This window comes from Peromyscus leucopus, chromosome 22, assembly GCF_004664715.2.
Source record: "Peromyscus leucopus breed LL Stock chromosome 22, UCI_PerLeu_2.1, whole genome shotgun sequence".
In the NCBI taxonomy this organism is placed as follows: Eukaryota; Metazoa; Chordata; class Mammalia; order Rodentia; family Cricetidae; genus Peromyscus; species Peromyscus leucopus.
The window spans coordinates 9,264,306-9,292,129 of NC_051081.1; the positions used below are offsets into that span (position 1 = coordinate 9,264,306).

A 27,824-nucleotide genomic window follows, 5' to 3' on the forward strand; every position below is an offset into this window, starting at 1 on the left:
TTTTCTAAACATTGAGTATTTTATTATTATTTTTAAAGATTTTACTTTCATATTTAAATTATGTGTATGTGTATATGAGTTCAGTGCTTGTGGAAGCTAGAAAAGGGCACTGGATGTGGCCTATGAGATGTGGGTGCTCTTAACTGCTAAGCTATCTCTCCAGGCCTTAGTATTTTTGAGGTGAGGTCCTCATATAATATAAACTCACCACCTCCCCTGCCAGACTAACCACCAGAGATTTCAGGCATGTCACCATATCTGCTTCCTCCCCCCCCCCAATAACGAGGCATTTAATGTTTCTTATATTTTCTTCTATTAAGCATTTTAACATTAACATTGCAAAATTGTGTTGACAAAACAGCACACATTGGGAGTACATCATCTACTCTTAGACTTGTATTCTGGAAACAGACACATGAGGATTATGAGTTGCAATGTATCCCTGAATCATTACTGACATCCAAGCCAGGATGAATAACAAACAACAAAATCACAAGGGTATATGTGAAAATATGAAAAACAAAAAACAGGAATGACAACCCACCACCTTTTCATAGACACCCTTACTTGAAAAGTATAATCACACACGGCCTGATATTTAAACAAACAATGGACCACTTAGAAGATGGGGATCCCATTCTATACATTACAGCAGAAAAATACCTATCACTAAGTGAAAGCACAATAAAACATGAACAAAAGCAACAGAAGGAATATGAAGAGAACAAAATAAACTTCACTAAATGGATTTGCCACACATAGAGCACATTTGAGTATCTACCTCAAATGTTTCAAAATAGAAACTACAATGCAGTGATCTCAATCATGTCTTAAATGAACATGGTAAGTAATTTACTTCCTTCAAGGCTACAATGAAAAACAAATGAAATTTGATTTTTGTTCTTGAAGCTGAAGACAACTTTGATGTCTAGAGCCTTTACCAAATTATTTACATGAGTAGGGTTTTTCTCTTGTATGAGTTTATTCCCATTTCCTCACTTCAAAATGATATAGTTTTTAAAATATTTACAGCACTAGAGACAAGGCTGAGCAGTTAAGAAATGTTCATTACCAGGACCAAGGTCTGATTTTTGACAACTTCCTATAATTCAAAAAGATCCAAGGGTTTAATGTTCTCAGGAACAACATGCACATTCACACACCCACAAAAACAAACACTGACATCACATAATTACAATTAAAGCAACTCTTTAGAAAAACAATTTTTCATTCATGGAAGTTTTTCTCTTTTAAGCATTTGTTCTTGTAACACAGGTATTGAGGCACCTAATGGCTTATTACACAGTTTTTCTTCACCATGAATTGTTTTATGTAACCAAAAGCAAGTATGTAGGCATGGAGTCTGAGAAACCAATTCTTGTAATTGGTGGTTTCATTTGGAAAGAATTAGGAAATGCTGCCCGGCAGCAGGAAATATGTTACTGGGCCTACCAGCTTAGAGAATTTACATCCACACATTTCCAGGTCCCACTTTTTGCTTCATGCTGCCAGTTAAGGATATGAGTTCTTAGCTTCCTGCTTTAGCTGCCACATCTGACAGTTGTTGCCATGCCACTTTCATGGTGATTCTGTATCCCTCTGTTATTAAGGGCCAAATTAAACTCTTTTATAAGTTGACCTAGACATTATATCACAACAGAAAAGGAACTAATACAAATTCATAGTTTTACACATGAATTAGTTATTCTATGTGATTTAAGACAAGTATAATATCTGAAAGGGTTATGTTACTGTTTAAATTCATAGTGCAAGTGTTACATCTCTGGAAGGAATGGTACCCTGTCTATAGGAAGTTAGACTATACTTTCAGCTGTGAATGGAAGGTATCCTATATAATTACAGCTGTGAGGAGAAAGGTATCCTGACAGGAAGTCAAGCTATATCAAAAGCTGTGTTCCAGTGGGGGATGATATCCCTACGGGATGAGCAATCCTGCTTCTCTCTGAGAGACAGCCCTTACAGCTGGGCTCTGCTCAACTCTGTTAAGAAAGGTTCCCAGCAGAGATGTCTGTTGCTGCTCTGCTCCACTCACCTAAGGGAGTTTCCTAGAAGAGGTGTCCATTGCTTCTCTGCTTCAATCCACTAGGGATATTCTGATCCACTTGGGCAAAAGGATGTCTTCACTCAAAACTCATTCAAGATATTTATTGGGGAGGGAGGAATCCAGGAGAGAGTCTGCCTCTGCCAGTGTGGAAAAGGGCAGCAGCCAACTGAACACGCACAAGGCTTATATGGGGCTTTTTAGGGGCAGAGTTTTTCTAGGGAGAAGATTTATGGGGTGGGAATTGGTTGGATTTCAATCCCTGTGCTTGAATAAGCTCAGAGATTGGCTGGATTTCATGCTCATGGATTGGTTGGTTTTATGCTCAGCTGGTCAAAGCTAGAGTGTGTTTCATTGGCTGTGGTTTCAGGGACAAAGTGTGTTTCTTTCACTTGGCTCTTCTTAAAATTATGGCTCTGGTTTCAGGGCCACAGTGTATCTTTCACTGGCTTTGGAATCAGGGACAAAGTGTGTTTCATTAGCTCTAGTTGAAAGGTGTGTTTCTTTAGCTGGCCCTTTTACCCTACACATAATGCTTCATAAGTTTGTTTTTTTTTCCCCATGAGATAGCTGGTGCAAACAATATAAAAACGGACATGATAATGCTTGAACAGTTTGTTGACACTGTCAATTTCTTTCTACAGAATAAACATTGTTATGTAACTGACTGTAAGTGTGTTGGCTAAAGATTTTACTAAATACATTATAATAAATAGCCCTCAGTATCATTTTCAGGTATTCAAAGTCTATTGTGATAAGCAAAGGCTTTAAGAAAGTCAATGCACACAAAAATTTTACTCTTGGGTAAAGTGCAAAACTTTATCACACTGACTATATTTTTAGTGTTTTTCTGCAATGACTTTTTCTCATTATTTCAAAGATTACTGATACATACAAAGGATTTACAACACTTATTACATTCATAGGGTTTCTCTCCAGTATGTGTTCTTTTATGCATTTGAAGATGACTGTGATATGCAATGGCTTTACCACATTGAATACATTCATAGGGCTTCTCTCTAGTATGTGTTGTTTGATGCATTTGAAGATGACTGTGTATGTAATGGTTTAACCACACTGATTGCATTCATAGGGTTTCTTTCCAGTATGTGTTCTTTAATGCAATTGAAGATGACTGTGATACAAATGCTTTACCACATTAATTACATTCATAGTTTTTTTTCTCCAGTATGTATTCTTTCATGCATTTGAAGATTACCACGCTGTGCAAAGGCTTTACCACATTGAATACATTCATAGGGTTTCTCTCCAGTATGTGTTCTTTCATGGATTTGAAGATGACTCTGTTGTACAAAGGCTTTACCACATTGAATACATTCATAGGGCTTCTCTCCAGTATGTGTTCTTTTATGCATTTGAAGATGACTCTGACATATAAAGGCTTTACCACATTGACTACATTCATGGGCTTTCTCTCTAGTATGTAATCTTTCATGCCTTTGAAGAATACTGTGATGAACAAAGGCTTTACCACATTGGTTACATTCATAAGGTTTCTCTCCAGTATGTCTTCTTTTATGTATTTGAAGACTAATGTGTTTTGAAAAGACTTTATCACACTGATTACAATTGTATAATTTCTCTCCAGTATGTGTCCTTTTGTGCCTTTGAAGATGACCATGTCGTGCAAAGGCTTTACCACATTGATTACATTCATAGGGTTTCTCTCCAGTATGTATTTTTTTATGCACCTGAAGACTACTGTGATGAACAAAGGCTTTTCCACATTGATTGCATTCATAGGGTTTCTCTCCAGTATGTTTTCTCTTATGCATCTGAAGACCACTGTGATGAGCATAAGCTTTATCACACTGATTACATTCAAAGAGTTTCTCTCCAGTATGTGTTCTTTCATGCCTTTGAAGATGACCATGCTGGGCAAAGGCTTTACCACATTGATTACATTCATAGGGTTTCTCTCCAGTATGTGTTCTTTTATGCATCTGAAGACTACAGTGACGAACAAAGGCTTTACCGCATTGATTGCATTCATAGGGTTTCTCTCCAGTATGTATTTTCTTATGCATCTGAAGACTACTGTGATGAGCATAAGCTTTACCACACTGATTACATTCAAAGAGTTTCTCTCCAGTATGTGTTCTTTCATGCCTGTGAAGATGACTCTCATATGCAAAGGCTTTACCACACAGAATATATACAGAAGTTTTCTCTCCAGTTTGGCTTCTTTCATGCCTTCCATGTCTTCTAGAACTTTGACAATGTTCATCAGTATTATGGTCTTCCCAACAGTATCCTATAGTAGTGAGGTTCCAGTAGGTCTGCAGCATCACATCTTTGTAAAGATTCTTCTGGGAAGGATCCAGCAAAGCCCACTCTTCCCAAGTGAAGCCAACATGAACATCATCATAGGTCACTGCATTCATGTTGTGATTTCCCTGCTTGTCCATGCTCTCTGTTCAGCTCCCTGCACTTGCAGCAGACCACACAAAACCACTGGTGCCTTCTCTTCAAAGTCAAGCCTGAAGCTGGCTGTTGGAAGGACCTTGCACCACTTCTGACTAGCAGGTCAAGTGGCTAGTGAGGCCTCACAAACTCCTCAGCTGATCCTGTTTCCTCAGACTGAAAGCCTCTGAGTCCTACCTCTGAAGGTCTCAGCTGAGCTGCTTAAAAAGCCCCATATCTGCTTCTTTATGTCAGAGTTAAATGACATATGCATTTATGCAAAATGCTTTGGTCACCACTATTTTGGATTTTGAAATATTTCCATATATATTAGTGTATTTTTGAAACTTTTAGCCAGGTAGTGGTGGTACATGCCTTTAATCCCAGAACTCAGGAGGCAGAGGCTGGCGGATCTCTGAGTTCAAGTCCAGCCTGGTCTACAAAGTAAGTACCAGGACATCCAAAGCTGTTATACAGAGAAACCCAGTCTCGAGAAAAAAAAAAAAAAAAAAAAAAAAAAAAAAAAAACTTTTTAAAAGACTTATTTTTATTTATGTGTATGGTATGTTGCTTTCCTGTACGGTTGTATACCATCTTCTTTCCTGGTCCTAAAAGAATGCATTGAATTCCCAGGAACTGGAGTTACAAAGGGTTGTGAGCCACCAAGTGGGTGCTGGGAATTAAACTTTGTCTTGTCTCTTGTGTTTTAAGACATGATTTCACCATTAGCCCTGGCTGACCTGGAACTTACTATGTAAATGGGGGCTAGTCTATAACTCTTAGACATCTGCCTGCCTTTGTGTATGGAGTGCTGAGATTAAAGGTGGGTGCCATCTTGATTGGTTTAGTCCTATATTCTTGAGTAATTTCTCTTTAATTTGGAAGGGGAAATTACCTTAGTCTCCAGGAAATTTTGTGGTTATCTTCAATATTCTGGCATTCCTGTGCTTGTTCTAAAAATACAGAACCAGAAAAATCACTACAAATTCTACCATAAAAAACAAAACAAACAAACTAGATTCTGAGTAGTTTAATCATATAATGTGACCATTCTTGGTATATTCTCCAAATTGATCCTTTCTATACTGCAAATCATTGAGCAGCATTGATGAGCAAGACAGACTTTTTCTCAGATTGAGAAATAGGGAGTGATTTTACCCTTACCTATAGAGACCAGATTCCTGAAAGTTTCCTCCATTACATCTCTGTAGAGTTTCATCTGAGAAGGACCCAGCAAAGCCCACTCTTCCAAAGTGAAGATGACAGCTATATCCTCAAAGGTCATAGTCTCCTAGAATATACCACAGATTCCCAAGAGAAGAGGTAAGATTCACAACACAGTATATTTAGCATCAACTCATATTTTATGGTTAAAAAACACCTGAATTTGATTCCTGGGACTCCCATGGTAGAAGAAGAGAACCAACTCCCCAAGTTGTCCTCTGCCCTCCACATGCATGCTGTGGCACACATGTACAAATACACATAATAAATTAATTAATGTAATAAAAATTTAAAAGTGAGGCAGAGTGATAGTGGAAAACACCCTACATCAACCTGTAACTTCTATATATGCAAACATGAGTGAGTGCACATACATTCATATACATTGCAAACACACACACACACACACACACACACACACACACACACGTGCGCGCTCTAAAAGAGATCCAGTCTACCATGATTTGGAAGGTAAAGAAGCCATCTCCTAATTAATGTCATTCACTTTATAAATACAGTCATAAAATTTTCTTTAAAATCTTCAATACAGAAAGTACTACATTGTTGCCCCTTTCCTTGGGACAGCTCACTCCAATTTCTATTTGGAAGATATCCTTTGCTAAATCAACCTCTGCTTAAACTGTCTATCTTCCTTGGCTGAATTATCTTCTTTTTTTAATGGCACAGGATATACATTACAGTCCAAAACACAGGGAAAGGAGCATAGTGAGGAAATACTGGACCAAAGCAAGATTGAAACCCAGCTTGGCACACTCCAAACTCTGCAATTCCATGTCTGATGTTAAAACACTCTTCGGATCGCCAACTCCTTTCAGTTCTGTTGCCTGCAACACACTTCTTTCTCTTGGGCTGGGTCCACTCCCCATTAGCAGCTCTCCTCAGCAGGTATCCCATGGCTCTGGCATCTCCAACATTTTAGGTTCTCCAAGGCAATCCAGTCTTCAACTTCACAGCTTCACGAAATGGCCTCTCTAAGCCTCCATTCAGAGACACCCCTGACACATGCCTGGCCTCAGTAGCTTTCCTTAGTCTCAGAGGCAAATTTCATAGCCCCTTTCTTCTATCTTTAACTCCAGAACCATGTGGCCAAAGCTGTCAAGTTTTGCTGCCCCCGTTCAATTACATCTTTACCAGCTTCCTGTTCTTCATTACCTAAGCTTGGCTGTCCCGAAACTGGATCTCCTGAATTCTCTTCTTCAAGAATATAAGAACTGGTCCCTCTCCTTCCATCTCATACTTGCTCAATTACATCTCACGGTACTGCTCCCTACCAGACCTTCCAGACTGCCCAGATAGATTACCTGTATTCTCCTTCCAAACCCCTCTAATATGGGTTACTCCAAAGATCCATGGATGCTTGATAAGTTCTTCCAGCTACCTGACTGGGACCCTCCAGTTGCCCTATTCAGCCTTGAGACCCAGGATAAGTTGATACTACCAGGGAAATCTTGTTTCAAGCCCCTCAAACAAGCCAGTCTGTGTACCAGACTGTGGCTAAAAAGCAGAAGAGCTAGAATAGTGGCTGCAGCTTTAACAACTATTAACTTCCAGATAAACAGAGGAGATCATATCTCAACCCTGCTATAGATTAGCCCCTCCTGAACATTTTAAACCTTTGTTAAAAGAAGAAAGATGACCTGAATAGAAAACACAAAGAAAAACTGAGCCAACAAACTAACTCCAGATTCTCTGACCTCCTGGGGCACCTGAACACACACCATATAACACACACACACACACACACACACACTCATATTCATAATTTTTTTAAGTTACAATTGAGTCATTGTACAATGGGGCAACAATACCCCTACTAGACATCTCAGACTAACAAATAAAAAGCACAGTGCCAGGAATGTGTCTTCATTTTTGTTTCTTGAGATTTTATTTATTTTTACTTTATGTGTATGGGTGTTTTGCTTGCACATATGTCTGTGTATCAGGTGCCATGCAGTGTCTGAAGAGGCCAGGCAGAAGTGTCAGCTTCTCTGGAACTAGTGTAACAAATGGTTGTGAGCTACCATGTGGGTGCTCAGAACTGAACCTGGGTACTCTGAACAGCAGCCAGTACTCATAACCGGAGATACATCTCTCCAGGCCTTGGGTTATTTCTTTTGGAGTTTTTTGGTCAGTAAGGTCCCATAGACTTCCAAACATTACAGGCTGTTGCCAATGCTATTGCTTACCCTTCAAAACTTGACAGTAAGGCAAAATGACTGAAGATACCAGATACTTGAGTCATAGAAGAGGGAGATATCAATTAGTACTGACCTGGAAGCTTTATCCCTGTAGGATAGCTTTCATAGTACTGGCAGGTACTATGCATTCTACCAGAGCAGAAAAGTAATCATTAATCTTAGCCCGGTGTGAGGACTGCCACCTGCAGTAAGGACTTGCTTAACCAGACATGCCCAATGGTGCAATAGTGGCACAAACATATGACTCACCAACCACTTTCTGACTGGTTTTAGGTCTTAATCCACAAGATAAAAGCTATACTTTGCACCATTATTGGACCAAGAACCTGTGTATAGAAAGTTTATAGGCCCTAGTGGAGAACCTACTATTATTCTGCTAAATGACACTGTTTAAACTGACTTGTAATGATTTATCTATATCTATCTATCTATCTATCTATCTATCTATCTATCTATCTATATCTATATATCAGTGCTCAGCCCTAAATGGGACATCTAAATTGCACTCCCTCCTCCTAAGGCTTAGGGTCAGTTTGGAAAAGGGGGCAGAAAGAGTGTAAGAGACAGAGGTGGTGGGTGACTATAAAGAAACAATGTCTTCCTGACATAACAGACAAGCTGAGCATACAACTTTACTTTGGTTGTGGCAGCATGCACAAAACTTGTGCAAGCTCAACCCAGATGAAATCTCAATATGGTTGGAAAGGTGAGAATTAAGTCCTACCCCTATCAAAGGAGATATTAGCTCTCCTTCTGGTAGAAGAAGATTCTTTAAGAGTGCATCCCCTGGTAAGCTGACCACACTGCAATTGAAGGCCAAGGGCCCAAGAATATATGGGCAGCATAAACTGAACTTGATCATTTAAAAAAAAGAGGACACAAAGTTTTGGGTCAGTAGTGAAGTGGTGGTGGTGGATCTGGCAGGAACTGGGGGGGGGGTGAATATGAACATTGTATAAGATTCTAAAGAACTAATAAAAAAGTCATTTTGGTCATACTACTCCTCTTTCCACCCTCCCAAAATAGAAGGTAAGAACTGAGAAAACTTCAGTCACTTGTTAGAGTATCACTGTACACCTCTCCACTTACTGAATAGGTTCTGCCACATGAAAGAGTTGTGGTTTTTGGCAGTGTGTCTGAAACAAGCATTCTGAAAAGTTCATTTTTCAAGTAGCATGGAGAGAGGGGAGAGTGAAGGGAAAAGAGAGCCATCAGTCCTGTCCTATGTCATGTGAAGCAACATTAATTGTGTTTCATTTCTTCAGACAGACAGATCTTGAGGCCATTCAGGATAAAGGACAGCAAATCACTAGGTCCCCATAACATCTTGATAAGTACAAAATTGAGTGGTTCAGTTGCTCCTCATATGCCTAGAACATTCCAGAAATCCACAGAAGTTTGGAATTTTCCTAAATCCCTAGGTAATGACTAAAAACATATGAAGCAACTATTTACTTAATCAGTGTAGAGTACACACTGCCAAAATTTGGGTCAATGTTCTGACACACAACACAGACTAAATAGGTATTCTAAGAAGTCTCCAGAGATTAAATACGTTTGCAGTGTTCAATATTAGTAAAGCAGGCACTGTAGAACATGCATTCTGCTATGACCATTTTGGCGAAAACTGAGAGAAATTATAACAATCTAAAGCTCTTAATCAACACCCTTCTCTCCAGACCTGGTAGATTTCAACTGAGAAAATCCTGGACAGAAGTGCATCTTATAGTAATTTTGAATTTGAGCCCAGGCAAAGGCCTCAAAGCACCAATGAACCTTTCCCCTGAACTCTCCCAACAATCTGGAGGCTTCTCAGAGCTCAGACATCACAGGCTGCAGGATCCTGATCTTAATCCTGTAGAGCCTAGACCTTTGAAGTCCCAGGCAGACCAGACAATACAGTGATTTTGGGTGTAGGTAAGCATAGACAAAGTAGTCTAAACTTACATCTAATGTTTTTAGATACTAAAAAAGTTGCTGGTGTGCAACAAAAGTAGAGTCAGTAAATACTTCTTGTATTTTGTGTCAAAATTTCTAGGAAAGACTATCTTCTAAAACTTTTGACCAAACCCTTAAAACCTTTGTGGGCTGGTGGAATGGTGGGTTTCTAGACTAGAATGTTCGTATTTTGAAGATACTTTCAAGTGATTACTAATATGTTGTACATACTTAAGGTTGCTGTCCTTACTAGAAAGAGCTGGTCTGTTTTGAAGTTTAAAAGTACTCGTCATATGTTAAATGCCACTTTTTAATAATCTTTTTGTTAAAAGTCCTATGGGATATGCTCTTTTGGGAGTGGAACCATGAAGCTACCCCTGTGAGCAATATGATCTCTACTTGCTCAGTTATTTGCAAAATGCGATATGCTAGTGTGCTTATAGTTGGACATTTTTGGATGCCATCTTTTTCTCAATGTTTTATTCATTTTGTTTTGCTGTACATATACTATATATACAGGGCAAGCTCAAATTTTCACTAGATAATAAAAAGGTTGCCAGTGTATGATAAAGTAGTAAAGCAAGTACTTCATTTTTTTTTTAAAGTCAGGCAGTAGTGGCACATGCCTTGAATCTCAGAACTTGGGAGGCAGAAACAGGCAGACCTCTGAGTTCAAGGCCAGCCTGGTTTACAAAGTGAGTTCCAGGACAGCCAGGGATACACAGGGTCTTGAACCCTCGCTCTCTGAAAAAAAAAAAAAACAACCAAAATTTAATTGTGTGTGTGCACGTGTGTGTAAATATGCACATATGTACAGGTGTCCTCAATGTCCAGAAGGTGGTTTTGGAGCTCTAGGAGCTAAAATTATACATGACTGTGAGCCACCTGACATGAATGCTGTGAACTAACTTCACGTCCCCTGTAGGAGCAATAAGGTCTGTTAACTACTCAACTATTTCTCCAGCCCCCAAATTGGTACCTTTTGTGCATTTTGTGTTTAAATTCATAGGCAAGCTCATCTTTCATAAGGAAGTTTTTGATATGATTTTTTTTTCAGTTATTTATAACCATTACTTATATGCCTATACTTATCTTGTGGTATGAAGGTATAGAGAAAGGAAGTGAAGAGGCCCAAATGTCATTTACAAACCATATCATATTACAACCACTGCTACATATATGATCTTATTTATCAGTTCTGTGTACATAGTACACAATTTATTATATATAAAATCGATTCTGGGGCTGGAGAGATGGCTCAGAGGTTAAGAGCACTGACTGCTCTTCCAGAGGTCCTGAGTTCAATTCCCAGCAACCACATGGTGGCTCACAACCATCTGTAATGAGATCTGGCGCCCTCTTCTTTATACATAATAAATAAATAAATCTTTAAAAAAATGTTTATAAAAAAATCGATTCTTTCAGGAGGTTTAGAAGTGCTTGATACATTTAATAGTAGCAATGGCATAATGTTTTGTGTAAAAAGCTTCTAGAAATTTGGAAATACTTAGTTTGGAAGTATTAAATCACCTTTGAGAAAGTGTATTCTCTATATTATTTAATGAGTTTTGGGAAGCAAGAGGAAATAAAACTGCAAGAGGTATTTTGCTAGTATGTGCTTGAAAATTTCTGCACCCCCATTGTCCTGTATGCTATGGATAGATCACTCTGTTGGACTGCACACTGTACAAATGTATACATGACAAATGAATAAAAAATTTATAATATCTAGTCTTTAAATATTAAAGGGATTGCCAAATGCATTGCAAAAATAGTAGTAAACTAATACTGAGTATACATTTGGTTAAAATTCATACAAAAAACTTTATTAAACAATGTAGCATGGCAGGCATAGTGACACATACATGTAATCTTGGCACAGAGGAGGCAAAGGCAGAAAGAATCTCACGTTAAAGCCCAGTGCAGGCTATGTAGGAAGACTCTGTCTCAAAAACCAAAGAGGGAGAGAAGAAAAACTGCACTGTTTTCATTATGTTTAGATTGTTATTTAATCTTTCCCACACTTAAGATAGGTCTCACTATATAGCTCTGGCTGGCTTAGAACTCTGTCTACCTCTGCCTCCCCAGTGCTGGGATTAAAAGTATTCTCCACCTTTCTCAGCCTTATTGCAACCCTTTTAAACCTATATCTGAGTGAGACGCATACTTTCTAACTTCCTACATTTTGCCTCAAAAATGATTAATGGATCACTACAGACAAAGCACTTATTAAGCACACTTAAGTCTCTTCCCTTCCTCCAGACCTGGAATATTTGACCCACCCTTCCCCTTCTTTATCATTATCCTAAGAACAGGCTGACCATAGGTGGAAATGGTATCTGGTGCAGGATCTGATTTCATCACCCTCTAATCATTCCCTCTTCTCTCACAACTGTTTTCTTACTCTGACTTGAACCTCCTAACAAAGAAAACTTTCTGCTTAAGCTTTAAGACACTTGGCAGTTGAGGCTTTCCCACCTGCCAAACAATGTCATGATCTTCAGCATTTTTTAACAAGACTTGTTTTATTTTATATGTATGTTTTGTCTGCAAGTATGTATTTATTTAGTGAGTTGTGGGGGCAGGAGGAAATGAAACTGCAAAAGGTATTTTGTTAGTGTGTATATGTCCTGTTGGTGGTGCCCACAGAGGCTAGAAGCAGGTGTCAGATCCTCTGGAACCGGAGTTACAGATGGTTTTAAGCCAGCATATGGGTGCTATCAATTGAACTTGGGTCCTCAGCAAGAGCAAGAGGTGCTCTAAACTACTGAGCTATCTTACTAGTCCCTGTCATGTCTTACTTCAAGCAGCATTTCTTGTTTGGAACATGTTTAAGCCAATGTTGTTGGTGGAAGCCTCTAAACCTAGCATTTAGGAGCACAGGCAGGTAGGTGGTCAGGGGTTCAAGGTCAGCACCAGCTATAAGGAGGCAAACTGTATTCAAGCTATAGCAAGGGAGCTGACAGCTCAAGTTTGAGATGGCTTCTCATATAAACGTCTCCTTCCCCTTCATCATTTACAGTATGATTATCATCTACTTTTCTGCATGTGATTATCTTCAAAAACAAAAAGAAAGCATTTGTCATTTCAGTACAATGTCTAGAATTATCTGCAAGAATAGCTACAACCTAAGAAAGGTTAAACACTTCTACTATAACCACGCTCACAAGTGCATGTGGATTCAATATTCCAGTCTCTCAGTACCAAGGGTCTTTCTGTGCCCAGTGGGCACACATGGATGCTTACAGGGCTAAATTCAAGAAGAATCAAAGACATTCCATGACTTCCTTTTCCAAGCCACCTAAGGCCTTCATCTGAAGTCATAGGGCATGGGTCTCTGGTGCCCAGTCAAGTTCAGTAAGTTACTTCTAAAAAGAAAAACTACTTTTCATTTGAAGACTCTAGCAAAGCCACTCAAACTCAGTCACATGAATATAGGTAGAGAAAAATGTAAGGGAGAAAATGTAAGAGAAAAATGTAGAGAGAGAGCCTACAGAATGACAGGAAATTTTGTCAGCTGTCTCAGGGAATCAGTTTCTAGAAGTATATAAAGAACTATGAAAGCCAAACAAAAAAGTGTAAATTGTCGTAACTCTAGGACCAGGGAATCCAATGCTCTTCTCTAGACTTGTTGGACACTCACACACACATGCACACACACACACACACACACACACACACAGGAATAAATCTTTTTTTAAAAAAAATCTATGAGGAGTTAAGTAGTAAGAAAAAGAATGTAAATTCCATTGTCATTCTCAAAACATGTGTTGAGAAAGTATCCAGAAATATACAGTTGATCGTGCTCACTCTTGTGAAGAATCCACCAGCACCCACACCTCCTGATTTAAATGTGTATCTTTCAGAGTTGTGTTGAGCCCTCCAGTATTTACAAAAGGTGATGGTTCGTTGTCTTAAAAAGGGGAACATGGTCCTTAGGAATCATGACCTATCTTGGAAGATAGTTTCAAATGAACAGTTAGAAGAGAAATAAGAGCTTAAGGTAGGCTCAACAAGGAGGCTGTTTCAAGAGTTCTTGAGGTCTGGCAAGATAGCTCAGCAGGTGCAAGTGCTTGTGTACAGGCCGGACAACCTGAATTTAGTCCCCAGATCCCAGAAGATGGCAGGTAGCAGTAACTCTCAAGAATTGTTCTTTTTCCTACACACACACACACACATACACACGCACACACAAACACACACACGAGAGAGAGAGAGAGAGAGAGAGAGAGAGAGAGAGAGAGAGAGAGAGAGAGAGGAGGGGAAGGGGGAGGGAGAGGGAGGGGGAAGGGGGAGGGGGAGGGAGACGGAGAGGGGGAGGGAGAGGGAGAGAGAGGGAGATATTTTTTAAAGTTTAACTTCTTTATTGATTCTTTGGGAGTTTTACATCATGTGCCCCAATGCCACCTACCTCCCAGTCCCCCATATCCTCCTCTCATCCCTGCAGTGCCCCCCCCCAATGAAAACAAAAACCCTCTTCATTTCTCCTTTCCCTCCTCTCCAACACCTCTGCATTCATTCCTTCCTCTACATTCAGCCTCGGTGTGTTATATAGTAGACCCTTTTGTCCTATCAGCAAATTCCGAGACAGCTGACAAAATTTCCTGTCATTCTGTAGGCTCTCTCTCTACTTTGGCTCTCTTTCCAGTACCATGTAATCCCAACTGTCAATTCTTGCTATTACTTCTGAGCTTTTGGAGTAAACTGAATGTGTCTGTATCTTGAAGTATTTTTTCCCCCTGATTTCCTATAATAACTTTCAATCATAGAAAGGGTGTCAGGAATAGCCTCGGTGACCATGCAATGCTATTTCAAGCTGCGTTTAGATTAAATGTAAATGGCATTATTGACACTGGAAAATCCATAAGTATTTCTGTTAACAAGTTCACTTGTTGCATCTAAACAGAGCAGAGAAAATGGGAACATAAAATGCAGAAATTGATGAGAAAGTTAAACAAAACCCAAAACAACTTCAGACAAGAAGTAAGTTACTGTCCAAAACTTGGGGAGATAAAGAGGTAGACCTGAAGAATCAGAACTTATAGAAATAAATTTGTAACAAAAACAATGAAAGAAAAACCTAAGTAATACCTGATGAGTTCCTGGAGGCTAAGTGAGGACTAGTTTAAAAGGTATAAACTCCAAAAGGGTTAGCTTTAGATGTTTCCACATAACTGACTTTTTTTGGTGGTGGTGGTGGTGGGGCGGGGGGGGGGGGCGGCGTGAGACAGAGTTTCTCTATTCATCGTTGGCTGTCCTGGAACTTGCTCTGTAGATCACGCTGGCCTCAAACTCAGAGATCAGCCTGCTTCTGTCTCTCAAGTGCTATGACTAAAGGCATGTGTCATCACCACCTGGCACTAACTGAATATTTTAAATCTACAAACCCTACCAGGTTCTAAGGTAATAAAGAGAAGTGATGTCACACACACAAAAACTCAATAGAAAATAGTTATAGTAATATATACAATATATTATATCTATATATAAATGCATATTATAACTTTATTTACAATAATCAAGCTATGAGTCAGCAAAGATGTCTATCAGCAGATTATTGTAAATATATATATTCACTCAACTACAGCAATCAAATACTAATAGTCTATGCCCAATGAGACAGCTGAGTGGGTAAATGTGCTTGCTGTCAAGCCTGAAAACCAGAGTTTGATATTCTGGATGTAGAAGGAAAAACTTGACTTCTCCAAGTTATCCTCTGACCTTCAATCATGCACTGAAGCAAATTTCCCCCATTCATACATGCACAAACACACACACACACACATACACACACACACACAGACATACCCACAGCTACAGAAATTTGAGGTTAATTATCCGATTGCATTAATTTTAAAAGTATGGAATTAATTTAGAAGGTGGTAACAACCGCTTGTTCTCTACATGAAGCACCATTAAATATATAGTGATGTGGGCACAAGGTGGGGAGATGTGCAAAGAAGTGAAGATTTCAGTGGGATGAAAGAAGAAATTCAATAATCTATTACACAACATCATAACTACAGTTAATTAAAAGCCTTGTTTGAAAATTATTTGTTTTTATTAAAAAATTTCATACTATATGTTTTTAATTGAAGAGAACTTTTTCTTGGGGGCAGGGGTTCAAGAATGAGAGGATCAGGTTGGGGAGGGGAAGAGAAGATAGGGTTGAAGGAGTACATTTTGGAAGAGACAACTAGAATTCAGGAGCATTTGTGGGGTAGTGTGGAATCCTAGTACAGTGGAAACTGCTAAAATATATGAAGGTGATCCTAAAGAAGTCTCCAAAATGGGGAGATGGCATCACAAATGCCCACCTCTTGTCACTAAATGAAGCTTTCAGTATTGGGACTGGGTTACATCCAATCGAGTTGTTGGCCAAAGGGGTCTCATGGAAATAAATCCCCAAACAACCCAGGCTGTTGCCAAGACAATAGGTTGCTCTCTACAAACTGAGAACAGGGCCCTATTGCTGAAGACAACACCCACACAATTCACTGAACATGGAAAGGTCGAGTTGGTGTCTACATTGAACCTTCACCCCTACATTGTAGTGTCTTTTGGTATGGGAAGGTACTCTTCAGGCTACCAAAAAAGAAATGTAAGCACCAACTCAGCCATTAAACTGTAGGCAGAGATTTCCTGTCCTGACCACCTGTTCCTCCTACAGCTGCTTCCAAATTACCACATAGAGACTTAGTATGCTCTGGTGATAGTTCAGGCTTGTTACTAGCTAACTCTTAAATTATCTAATTTCTATTAATTTATGTATTTCCACATGGCTTATGGCTTTACCTATCCTCTAGCATTTCTTGCTTCCTGGACAGCTGGCTGGCATCTCTCCTGACTCCACCCTTCTTCCTCCAATCATTCTTCCTGTGTAGGCTGTCTTACCCAATCTCTTCTTGCCCTGCTACTGGCCAATCAGATTATTTATTTATTTATTTATTTATTTATTTATTTATTTATTATTAACAATGAGCATAATCCACAGCACAAAACTTTTGATCTACAATGCTGTCTTGCCTGAAAAATATGCTAGGGCAATGGTGGCAAAAGCTTCTGGGAGTAACCAACCAACTTCTGGAACCCATACCTGACACTACTTGGGTGAATAAGAACCAAAGACTAGGTAGCCCAGAGATGTAGGGTAAAACCAAATACAACTAGTCTTTAAAAAATAAAAGTAGTGATACTCATAGATTAACGCTTTATTCAGCCATAATCAGAGAAGGTTCCTCTGTGGCAGATGGGAACAAACGGAGATCCACAGCCAGACATTTTAGAGAGAGAGAGAGAGAGCGAGAGAGAGAGAGAGAGAGAGAGAGAGAGAGAAAGAGAGGAAGAGAGGAAGAGAGGAAGAGAGGAAGAGGAGAGACAAACAGATACGCTGGTATACACAGCCCTAAATGGGATGGATGTCTTCATCAAATTCTTCCCCTCAGAGCTCAGAAAACCTCATGGAAGAGCAGGTGGAAAGAGTGTAAGAACCAGAGGGGATGGAGGTCAATAGATAAGGCCCTTTGAATCAACTGAGCAAGGCTCATACATTTGAACTCACAGAGATTGAAGCAGCAAGCACAGGGCCTGCACAGGTCTATAGCAGTTCCTCTGTGTATAAATTACAGCTTTCAGTTTAGTATTTTTATGGGATTCCAAAGTTTGTGAATGACTGGGCCTCTGATTCTTATCTCTTCTCTTAGGTTCTTTTTCCATCTGTTGATTTCTCTTTAGAAAACAAGCAAACAGAAACCAAGGAAACAGTGTTCTCCAGACACAACAGGACTGATGCAGCTATGTACTCACAGACACTGGGGTAGCATGCCCAGGGTCTGTACAGGTTCAAGCCAGAAGGAGTCCCAGTGCTGAGAAGGAGAAGTGGACATGATCCCCCATCCCTAACAAAGAAGGTATCTCCAATTGATAACCACTTAGTGTTCTCCAATGGAGTCTCATTGGATATAGAAACTACACTTAGGGGTAGCATGCCCAGCAGTAAATGCCCAACACAAAATTATTTGGGAAGCAGCTGCTAGTTATTTGGGAACAGGCAGGCTGGAGAGAAACTTATGCCTACAGTTCCTCTCTCTGCCCAGCCATATCACTTCCTGTCTCTAACTCCCTAGTGCTTAGATTAAAGGCATGAGATCCCAAGTGCTGGGATCAAAGGTGTGTGCCATCACAGACTGGCTCTGTGTTTCTGAATCAATTTCTCTGTTTCCTTGGTTCTGTTAGACTGGATTAATATTGTGTAGCCCAGGGTGGCCTTGAACTCACAGAGATCTATCTGGCTCTGCCTCCCAAGTGCTGGGATTAAAGGTATGTGCCACCACTGCCTGTCCTCTATGGCTAACTAGTGGCTTAGCTCTGCATTCTGATCTTCAGGCAAGCTTTATGTCTTAGATTACAAACAAAATATCACCACAACTGAGTCTTGTTTTATGGATTAAGCTATACTACCCATAATAATACAGAGCTATACTTCAAGACATAAGTAAAAACAGTTGGAGTGTGTGTGTGTGTGTATGTGTACATGTGTACTGTTTTGCCTGCATGTATGTCTGTGTACTTCAAGCATACCAAGTGCCTGAGGAAGCTAGAAGAAGGTATTGAATGCCCTAGAACTGGAGTTTCAGATGGTTGTGAACACCATGTGGGTACTTGGAATCAAATCTGGGTCTTCTGGGAGAATTACCAGGATTCTTTGTCACTGAGCCATATCTCCAGCCCCATGGGGTAGATATATTAATTGTAGATTAAACATGCATTAGTAGCTCAAGGAAAATTACAAGAAATATAAGGATCAAATAATAATACAACAATTATCCAAGAAGACATATAATTTTTAAAATATAACCCCCTTTATACAAGTGGTAAAAAATACATAGAATAGCAAGGAAATTATAGATACACAACTATACATGGAGACTTCAACATATCTGTATCAGTAAGTGACAGCTAACTAAAGCAGGGCATGAGTAACAAAACAGTAAAAACCAACAGTGTTATCTGTGAACTAGTATCATCTGATAGTTCAGACTGCTCCATCAACAAGGGTAGAGTACACATTCTTCTCAAGATCACAGGGAATCTCCCCTAAGATAGACAACTTGGAACTAATAATCACTCTTAAGCAAATGTAAAAAAAAAAAAAAAAAGAAATTGTGAAGTGTATCTTCTCATTCAACCCTGAAATTTAACCAGTTTCAACAACTGGGAAAACCTAAATGAAGTAGAGATTAAACTGTCAACTTCTAAATAACAGAAAAGAAAAACCTCATGAAAAATTGAAGTATGCCAAACAACATGAAATTCAGTGTATTACCAGAACTTGTGGGATTCAGAAAAAGAAAAGCTGAAAATGAAACCTAAAGTAGTAAGTGAATTCAAGAAAAGATATTGACACAATGATTAACCTTCTACTTTAGAAGTTGAGAGAAAGAAGAAAATAATGCCAAATTATGAAGAATTGAGTGTTATCCAGCCGTTTCCTGGGATTGGAAATATCCTCTAGGGGAGAGGAGTAAGATCCAGGAAACTCATAAGAAATGACTCAGCAAACTACAGGACCTTACAAGGTTCAATAGGCCCCTCTCTGAGGTTATGTGAGTAGTAAACAAATGCTGCAGAGAAGAGACATTGGTATGGAGCCACTTACAACAAGATCTGCTGGGAACTAGAGTGATGCAGCTTTCATGAAATGTCACTCAAGTTGTGACAGGACTTTTTGGTGATAAAGCAGCCAGGGTCTGGCAGCTTACTTGTACACTTATATAAGTAATCCCAATATACTACTTATACACTTCTATAAATAATCCCAGAAAACCTAGTGGTTCACCAAGGCAGACTTGGTTGGAATCATCATCATCATCATCATCATCATCGTCCTCCTCCTCCTCCTCCTCACCATCATCATTTTGGTCTTGCTGTTGGTGCCCTATCTGGGATGAACAGATATTTGCTCATATCTCTCCAGGGAAAGTTTTGCAAAAAAAAAAAAAAAATAAAAAAATAAAAAATAAAAAAAAATGATCAGCACTCAGAAGACAGAGGCAAACCAATCTCTGTGAGTCAGTCCAGGTCAGTGAGGGCTATATACAGAGAGCCTATTTAAAAAAATAAATAAATCAAAAGCACAAGCAAACATAAAAACTCAAACCAAACCAAACCAAACAACAACAAATACAGGGGCGGGGGATGAAGAGATGACTCGGGTTAAGAGAATATGCTGTTCTTCCAGAAGACCTGGATTCAGTTCCCAGAATCAACATGGCAGTTCACAACCATCTGTAACTCCAGTTACAGTCTATCCAAGACCCTTCTGTCCTCTATTGGGATTAGACATGTGCATAGTACACTGCTTTAGGATGTTGTTCTGTATGCTGTGAATATGTGTTGCTCTGATTGGTTGATAAATAAAGCTGTTTCACCAAGGGTGAGGCAAAATAAGGTTAGGCAGGATATTCCAACTAGACAGAGAGGAAGGAGAAAGGCAGAGCTGAGGAGATGCTGCTAGCCACTGCCAGGAGAAGCAAGATTAAAGTACCAATAAGCCACAAGCCATGTGGCAAAAGTATATAATTATAGAAATGGGTTAATTTAAGATGTAAGAGCTAGCTAGTGAGAAGCCTGAGCCATTAGGCCATATAGTTTGAAAATAATATAAGCCTTGTGTGTTTATTTGGGTCTGAGCAGCTGCAGGCCTGGGCGGGACCAGAGAAAACTTCAGCTACAGTACACATACATACATGCAGGTAAAACACATATATATTTAAGGGAACCTTTAAAAATATTGATAAGCCTCATTTGGCTAAAGTAACTAAAAAAAGATATATAAATGGGGCAAAAATCAAACAATTCCTGGTAAGAAATCGTAGGCAAGAAAGGTATGGCTGTGCACACTTGTAATCTCAGCTTTCAGGAGAGGGAAGAGTTTCCAGAGTTCAAGGCCAACATGAGTTACAAAAGATCCTGTCTCAACAAACAAAAACAAACAAGGATACAACAAAAACTCATAAGCAGTCAAAGAATATAAGAGTATACACATTAAAAAAACTGGGAGAGGGAGAAATGGCTCAGTGGTTAGGAGAGCTTGCTGCTCTTCCAGAGTACCTGAGTATGGTTCCTAGCAACCACACAAGACAGCTTACAGGCAGCTGTAACTACAGCTTTAGGGGAGCTAATATCCTCTTCTAGATTCAGTTGACAACTACATGAATGGGCACAATCCCATACACAGATATATATATATATATATATATATATATATATATATGTATGTATGTATGTATGTTTAAAAAAAACCTTATTTAAAAAAAAACAGAAATAATTGTAAGTAATTACCCTAGGCAGTTGTGACCAAGCCCCTCCCAGGACATAGAGAGGTAACAATGACTAATTTATACTGTGAATCCCATACTGCCTCAACACTAAAACAAAGCATAGGTGTTGTGAGATCTCTTTCTGTATGTTGTGAATATGTGTTGCTCTGATTGGTTGATGAATGAAGTTGCATTGGTCTATGGCAAGGCAGCTTAGAGGCAGGCAGGAAATCCAAACAGATATGCTGCAGGCCGCAGGAATATATCATAAGAACTCAGCTGGTTATGGCAAAGTCACTACCTGGAGGAATCAGGGAATTCCTCCAGAGGAAGCCAAATCCCAAGGAATTTTTGGTGTTACTTGGCTTGTTATATATCAGCTGTATTTTGTTATGAAAATCATGTGTGCCTTCATAGTTTTTCCAGTTTACTTTTCCTTAAGAAGGGCTAACAGTGTGGACTGATCACTCTCTGGACATACACATTCCAGGTAAATACCAAATGGAGAACAGCCTCAGGAAAGGCTTTCTCTGGAATCAGATTATCTCCCTTAGCCACTTTCAAGGACTACAGGAAACACCACCCAGGTGGGCGCCCAACTTAACAATGATAACAGCCCAACTGTGAGTCTCCTGACCTAAATTCCACAAGGAGACACCGCCCAGGAAGGTGCCCAACTTCAGAGGACTAACAATGATAGCAGCCCACAGGCAAGTCTCCTGATTTAAGGTAAATTCCACAAGGAGACACCGCCTAGGAGAGGTGGATGTTAGGTAATAGCTTTACACAATTTAGCTTGGACCCTCCCTTTATATACCGGGACTTCCAGGGTACAGGGAGGAGAAGAGAAAAGAGAATGGAAGAACTAGATGGGTAAGAACTTGAGAGGAACAAACTGAGATGGGGAAGAACTAGATTGAAAGGCTAGAAGAGAGGACTAGAGGAATGAGATGGAAGATGAGGAAGAGCCAGATGGGGAAGAACAAGATGAGGAAGAGCCAGATGACAGAGGAGGAGATGGGAAAGGAGCTGATAGGGGAAAGAACTAGATAGATGAGAACCTAGAAGGGACAGAACTAGATGAAGGAATTAAGATAGAACCTAGAGGGGACAGTAGATGAATATAGAGAAATCAGGCAAGAAAGGAGCTAGACATGAGAGCAGAATAGAAGCGGTGTAGAGAGAGAACTATCACAGAAAAATAAAGTGTATGAACTAAGGAGTTTTGTGTATATAGATTCATTTCTTTTCATCGAAGATTAATTTTCAGCTGGTTGTAGATTCTTCCTGGACCCTGGGAGGGGACTATCGAGGGGCTGGACCCCCATAGTCCCCGATACAGATATATGGAGAGAAGAAAGGAGGAGAGAGAGAGAGATGCCAGTTGCCGCCCAAGGAACAGCAAGATGCCAGCAGACCAGTAATGCTATGGCCACATGGCAAAACATAGATTAATAGAAATGGGTTAAGTTATAAGAGCTAGCTAGCAAGAAGCCTGCCACAGGTTATATAATTTGCAATTAATATTAAGTCCCTGAATGATTATTTTATAAGAGGCTGCAGGACCGTGGGGCTGGATGGGACAGGAGAAACTTAGGCTATACATAGGCATTACAAAGAACCCATACTTCTTGTAAATACATATGAAAAAAAATCTCAATAATTCCAGATGCCATACATTGTTTAAACAGAATTACATACCACAGCCAAATAAGAATTACACAATTATGTGAGATAGAGAAATACATAAAAATAAATGTATGGAATCCATCATCTAATCGTATAGATGCACAAAAATTCTAAGATCAGATGACTGTAGAGAGAGATGGACAGATTGTTCAGTGGTTAAGATTACATTCTACTCTTCCAGAGGACCAGAGTCTGTTTTCCAGTACCCAGACCAGTTGGCTCAGAACAGCCTGTAATTCCAGCTCTGGAGGATCCAGTCCCATCATCTGGACTTTTAGGTACTTGCACTCACATGTGCATACAATCACACACAGAAACACACATATACAAAATTTAAAACTCCAAGAAAGTATAAGGCAAGGAATAATAAAAGGCATCAGTATTGGATAGGAATAAGACAGTCTTCCTTCATATTATTTACATAGAATATGTCAAAAAATAAGAACTCTGAAAAATAGTGTGGTTGTTCTGAGATTACAAAGGACTACATATATATGTATATATACATATATATATTAATTTTGTTGCATAAAAACCGTAAGTGATTAAATCTGAAATTAAAAATACAATACCATAGTATAAGGAGAAAGAGGGAGGGAGAGGGGCAGAAATGGAAAAAGAGAATTTCATAAACCATAAAGGGCCACATAAGCAGGTTACTGAACGCCAAAAATAATCAGTAAAAGCAAGATAAATTACAATTGAATTATGTTTAATGACAGATAGACAAAATAGATTATTTCAAGTGTTTAAAAAAATCACACATACACTATTTTTTTAAGTGTTAGAAAATGACACATACACACACATTATCTATCTATCTATCTATCTATCTATCTATCTATATCAATGGAAGATCAGATAACTTCAATGACTATTAAAAATTTCTACTAAACTTTAATTACGTCATCAAAAATCCACCTTTTTTTTTTTTTTTTTCAAATTCCACTGTGTATAAAAATTTGTGAAAAAAAATTTATGGACACAAGCATAAAAGTCAGGATATTATCAACACAGTAAAAAGTTTCCAAACAGGGGCCAAGGAGGTGGCTCAATCCCTAGCACCCACATAGCAGCTCAAGTCTGTAACTCCAGGTCCAAGGCACACACACATATACATGCAGGCAAAATATCTGTGCACATAAAATAAAATAAATTATTTAAAAAAAGATTCAAAACAAGCTAAGTCCCACAAGCAGAGAAAGTAGTAGTTGAACTGACTTAACCAAAATTTTATCTACCATCATATGTGAAAGATATTGAGTCAAAGAATCCTCATAAAAAGCTTTCATAGCTTTGTATAAAAAAGCATGTATAAAAATAATACAAACGTTATTTTAGGAACTGGAAAGATACCTCAGGAGTAAAGAGCAGTAAATGCTCCTTCAGGACTTAGGTTCAGTTCCCAGTAACCACATGGTGGCGGCTCAAAACCATCCTATTCCAGGAGATCTGATGCCCTCTTCTGGCTTCCTTGAGCTTCTGGATGCATAAACTCACACAAGCACACATACATACAAAGTAAAGTAAAAATACTATTAAAAAAGTTATATTAGAAGCAACAGAGATGGTTGCTTCAGTGGTCTTGTGACCTGAATTCAATCCTTGGAACTCACACATAGGAGCGGGAACTCCATATGATAGTTCCCTTATCTCCACACTCAAGCCATAGCATGCATGCTCTCCCCACAACACACATATTATACACTCACACAATAGTAATCATTTTTGAGACTGGTCTTACTATGTTGCCCTGATTGGCTTGGAACTTGCTATACAGACCAAGCTGGTCTACAACTCAGTCACCTGCTTCTGCTTCTTGAGTGCAGGTATGTGACACCACACCTGGATACAATATTTTTTTTTTAATTATATAGAAAAAACACTATTAACTTATTCAAATTTTTTAAAAAAACTTTAGTTTACTGATAAACAAATGACAAATTTATGAAGAATGTCTAAAAACATCTATGCACTGGTAAACTCTTGGTGACGTGCTGAAGATGGGAGGCACAATAGAAGCCAACTGATTCACCAATATGGTGACTCCATGGATATGACATATTGTTAACAAGTCTTTATCAAGGAAACTTAAATAAAGCAGCTCATAGAAGCAATCTTCTCCACCCAGAATTCACAAGGGAACCCACATCCAAAAAGTTAAAAATGTTCTTTTGCTTAGAGACCATATAATGTCCCAGGGTGGTTCAACTTCAGGCAGTAAGAGAAACAAGAGCTCAATGGAAATTTCATTCTGGGATCTCCAAACACCTCCCTTTCAACTCTTCTGTATCAACCTCTCTCTTCCACAGGATCAATACTGGCAAGTGAAGAAACACCTAGTTAGTTGAAGGTTCAGATTTGTCATTTTCTGACATTACATCTCAATGCAAATCAGTGCTCTTTTTTGAACACTAACAGATTCTTCAATACCAGCTGGGTGTCCCTCTATTCAATTCCGGTGGTCCATCCTTAGAACAGTCCTGAAAACCGGGTAGTCTTACTATGCTATTTGTAGTGCTAGTTCAAAGCCCGTTTGCTCTTTCTGGTAGCCAGTTTCCATTAAGAAGTGATGAAGGGTTTGGACCCCGAGCCATCTATTAACTATGTATTTTTACGATGTAATTTTAATATTGCTTAAAGGGTGTTTAGGAGAAAGACTCCCAAACACCGTTATTGCTCAGAAAATTCGATGGGAGTTAGGTTCTCTGTACCAGGGAGAAAGAAACTGAAATGTTCTTTTCTGACAGATTCACAGACATTCTCAACGAGTACAAAATACATACAGACAACAACCGCTTGGGTACGAAGTAAAAGCAGCAGATGTTGAATTCTACCTAGGTGCTTTATTTTTAGTGACTGTAACCTCCCATCCCTCAATGCTTTTTGTTTTTGAGAGCACTCATTTTCCCTACATTTAAATGAATCTCACCTCCTGGTCCCAGTTTTAAGCTCTTGGCTTGACACAAACTTTCCTTTTGGGGATATGGACAAATATTTAGATGAAGTGATCAAGAGAAACAAAATTACTACTCAAACTGCATTGTTTCTCTCCTTTCTCAACATCGCCAAACTTAAACTTGAGCCAGCACACAACTCGCTTTCCTAGAACACACTCTGCTCTAGGAAATGACTGTGCCAACATTTATCAAGTCTTTTCTACCATCCTCTTTCCACTGCTGTTTGTGCCTAACCACTGACATGTTTGTAGATTCAGCACCACGTTCTTAAAATCACAAAGATTTTAGAAAAATATTTGGTCACAACAGGTCATTTCTCTCCTCCTGAGCACACAGCTGTATGTAGGTCCCTTGAGTTTGGCAGTTTGGGCAAGTTCCTGGAAATTTAGGGATTACCAACCTAAAAGGCACTGTGCTGAAGGAACTGGGTGGTGGATTTTTACACGATGCTTCCCCTGAACCCGAAAGACAGGAAAGCCGAGACACACACACACACACACACACACACACACACCCGGGGGCACACACACACACACACACACACACACACACACACACACACACACGAGACACACACACACACACACACACACACACACACACCCGGGGGCACACACACACACACACACACACACACACACACACACACACACACACACACACACACCGGGGGCAGCGCAGCTGGGAGCCCCGGGCACAGCTGTGCAGAGGAGAGAGAACCCGGATCTCTCTAAAAGAGGAAACCTGGGCTGGGAAAGCATGCCAGGCTGCAGGGATACCGGGAGCAGAGGAATCGGGACGCCCCTGCAGGCCTGCCCTCCCACCTCGAGCACTCGCATCTCACCAAGTCTACACCCAACTCTCCCGTGTGCGCGGCCGTCTCACCGCCTCGGAGGCTCAGCCAACCCAGACACATTCAGCTGACAAAACTGCATTGCGAATGCCTCGGCGCCAGGAAGAAAAATGGCGGGTGAGGAACTTCCGCCCCACTCCCGTGCTCCAGATAGGACAGCTCTTGTTGATCTCTCCTGAGGCCGCAATGACTGCTCCCAGAGTTGGCATTCTCAAAGCTCCAGTGTCTGAGCCGCGCGGACTAATAAACTCAACAGGACAGCGGCCACTATGTGCCATGGCGCCAGAGAGAAAGATGGTTGGCGGAGGACTTTTCGCTCCGCCCACCGGAGCTTCTGATTGGACATTTTATAACTGTGTACGCCCATGCATCCCTGATTGGCTAGCACTTAGAAACCACGCTAATAATTTTGAGTGAAGGAATGTGTAATCTCCAACCAAATAAATAAAAAAAAATTATAAACTCACATTCCATCCACAGCTTTTCTCATCCCAGGATTTCTCTCTTAGAGCAGAACTCCCCAGACAGGGTTTTAACGCTCTATGCATCTCCTACCTCCTCCAGCTCAAGCTGGCCTGGAACTCATAATTAATATCTAAGGCTGGCCTTGAATTCGTGGTTCACTGATTAAACATTGATCATGAAGCCACATAAAGAAACAACAAAACCCAAAATCTAAAGATCTATTAGTAAGGCTGTAAGGAAGGAGGGTCTCACCCTAAATTGCACAAGAAATAAAGCTATCTGCCTGACATAGTAGACAGGTGTTGTTTCATTTGGCCTTGGATGCTTGATAGGTATTTTAGATAATACAATTAGGAGTTCTTGGAAGCATGCATAGCATTACAAGAAAATCACTGTAGGAACCATCTAATATATATATATACAAAAGGTAAAATATCACCAAGACTTAAGGCATGCCTTGACCTTTAGAAAAGTCCTTGACTTTTCCAAGTAGTAGCTTTAGTGATAGTAGTTGAATTCTATTACATTTTCCTGTGACTTGCAGCATCAACATAAGGGATAAATATGACAATCCAATAGACATTAAACTAAATGATGAAAAAATAAAGTGTTTTCTCTAAAACTAGACAAGGGTGTTTACTTTTTCCACTATTATTCAATATACTGCTG

The 27,824-nt window shown here is 39.6% G+C and overlaps 2 protein-coding genes across 2 annotated transcripts; both read right to left on the minus strand.

The window, feature by feature from the left end:
- Nucleotides 1–92: 92 nt before the first annotated feature.
- On the minus strand, nt 93–26,981 carry LOC114685121 (zinc finger protein 124-like). Its single transcript, XM_028859740.2, has 4 exons — nt 26,682–26,981; nt 5,651–5,777; nt 5,382–5,439; nt 93–1,599 (listed from the first exon to the last, which is right to left on the minus strand). Exons 1-4 carry the CDS (start codon nt 26,751–26,753, stop codon nt 1,542–1,544), a joined length of 315 nt encoding a protein of 104 aa, XP_028715573.1. The 5' UTR covers nt 26,754–26,981; the 3' UTR covers nt 93–1,541.
- LOC114685120 (zinc finger protein 431-like) lies at nt 2,620–4,857 on the minus strand. Its single transcript, XM_028859738.2, has one exon. The coding sequence runs from the start codon at nt 4,489–4,491 to the stop codon at nt 3,232–3,234; it is 1,260 nt and encodes a 419-aa protein (XP_028715571.1). The 5' UTR covers nt 4,492–4,857; the 3' UTR covers nt 2,620–3,231.
- Nucleotides 26,982–27,824: the final 843 nt, after the last annotated feature.

Excerpts from the sequence above, each read along its gene's own strand:
- LOC114685120 (XM_028859738.2), bottom strand. The coding sequence starts at position 4,491 with ATGGACAAGCAGGGAAATCACAACATGAATGCAGTGACCTATGATGAT.
- LOC114685121 (XM_028859740.2), bottom strand. The coding sequence starts at position 26,753 with ATGTGTCTGGGTTGGCTGAGCCTCCGAGGCGGTGAGACGGCCGCGCAC. Across the intron at positions 5,778-26,681 it reads GAGAGTTGGGTGTAGACTTG|GAGACTATGACCTTTGAGGA; the intron begins GTGAGATGCGAG and ends GGTATATTCTAG. Across the intron at positions 5,440-5,650 it reads CAGGAATCTGGTCTCTATAG|AACAAGCACAGGAATGCCAG; the intron begins GTAAGGGTAAAA and ends CTGTATTTTTAG.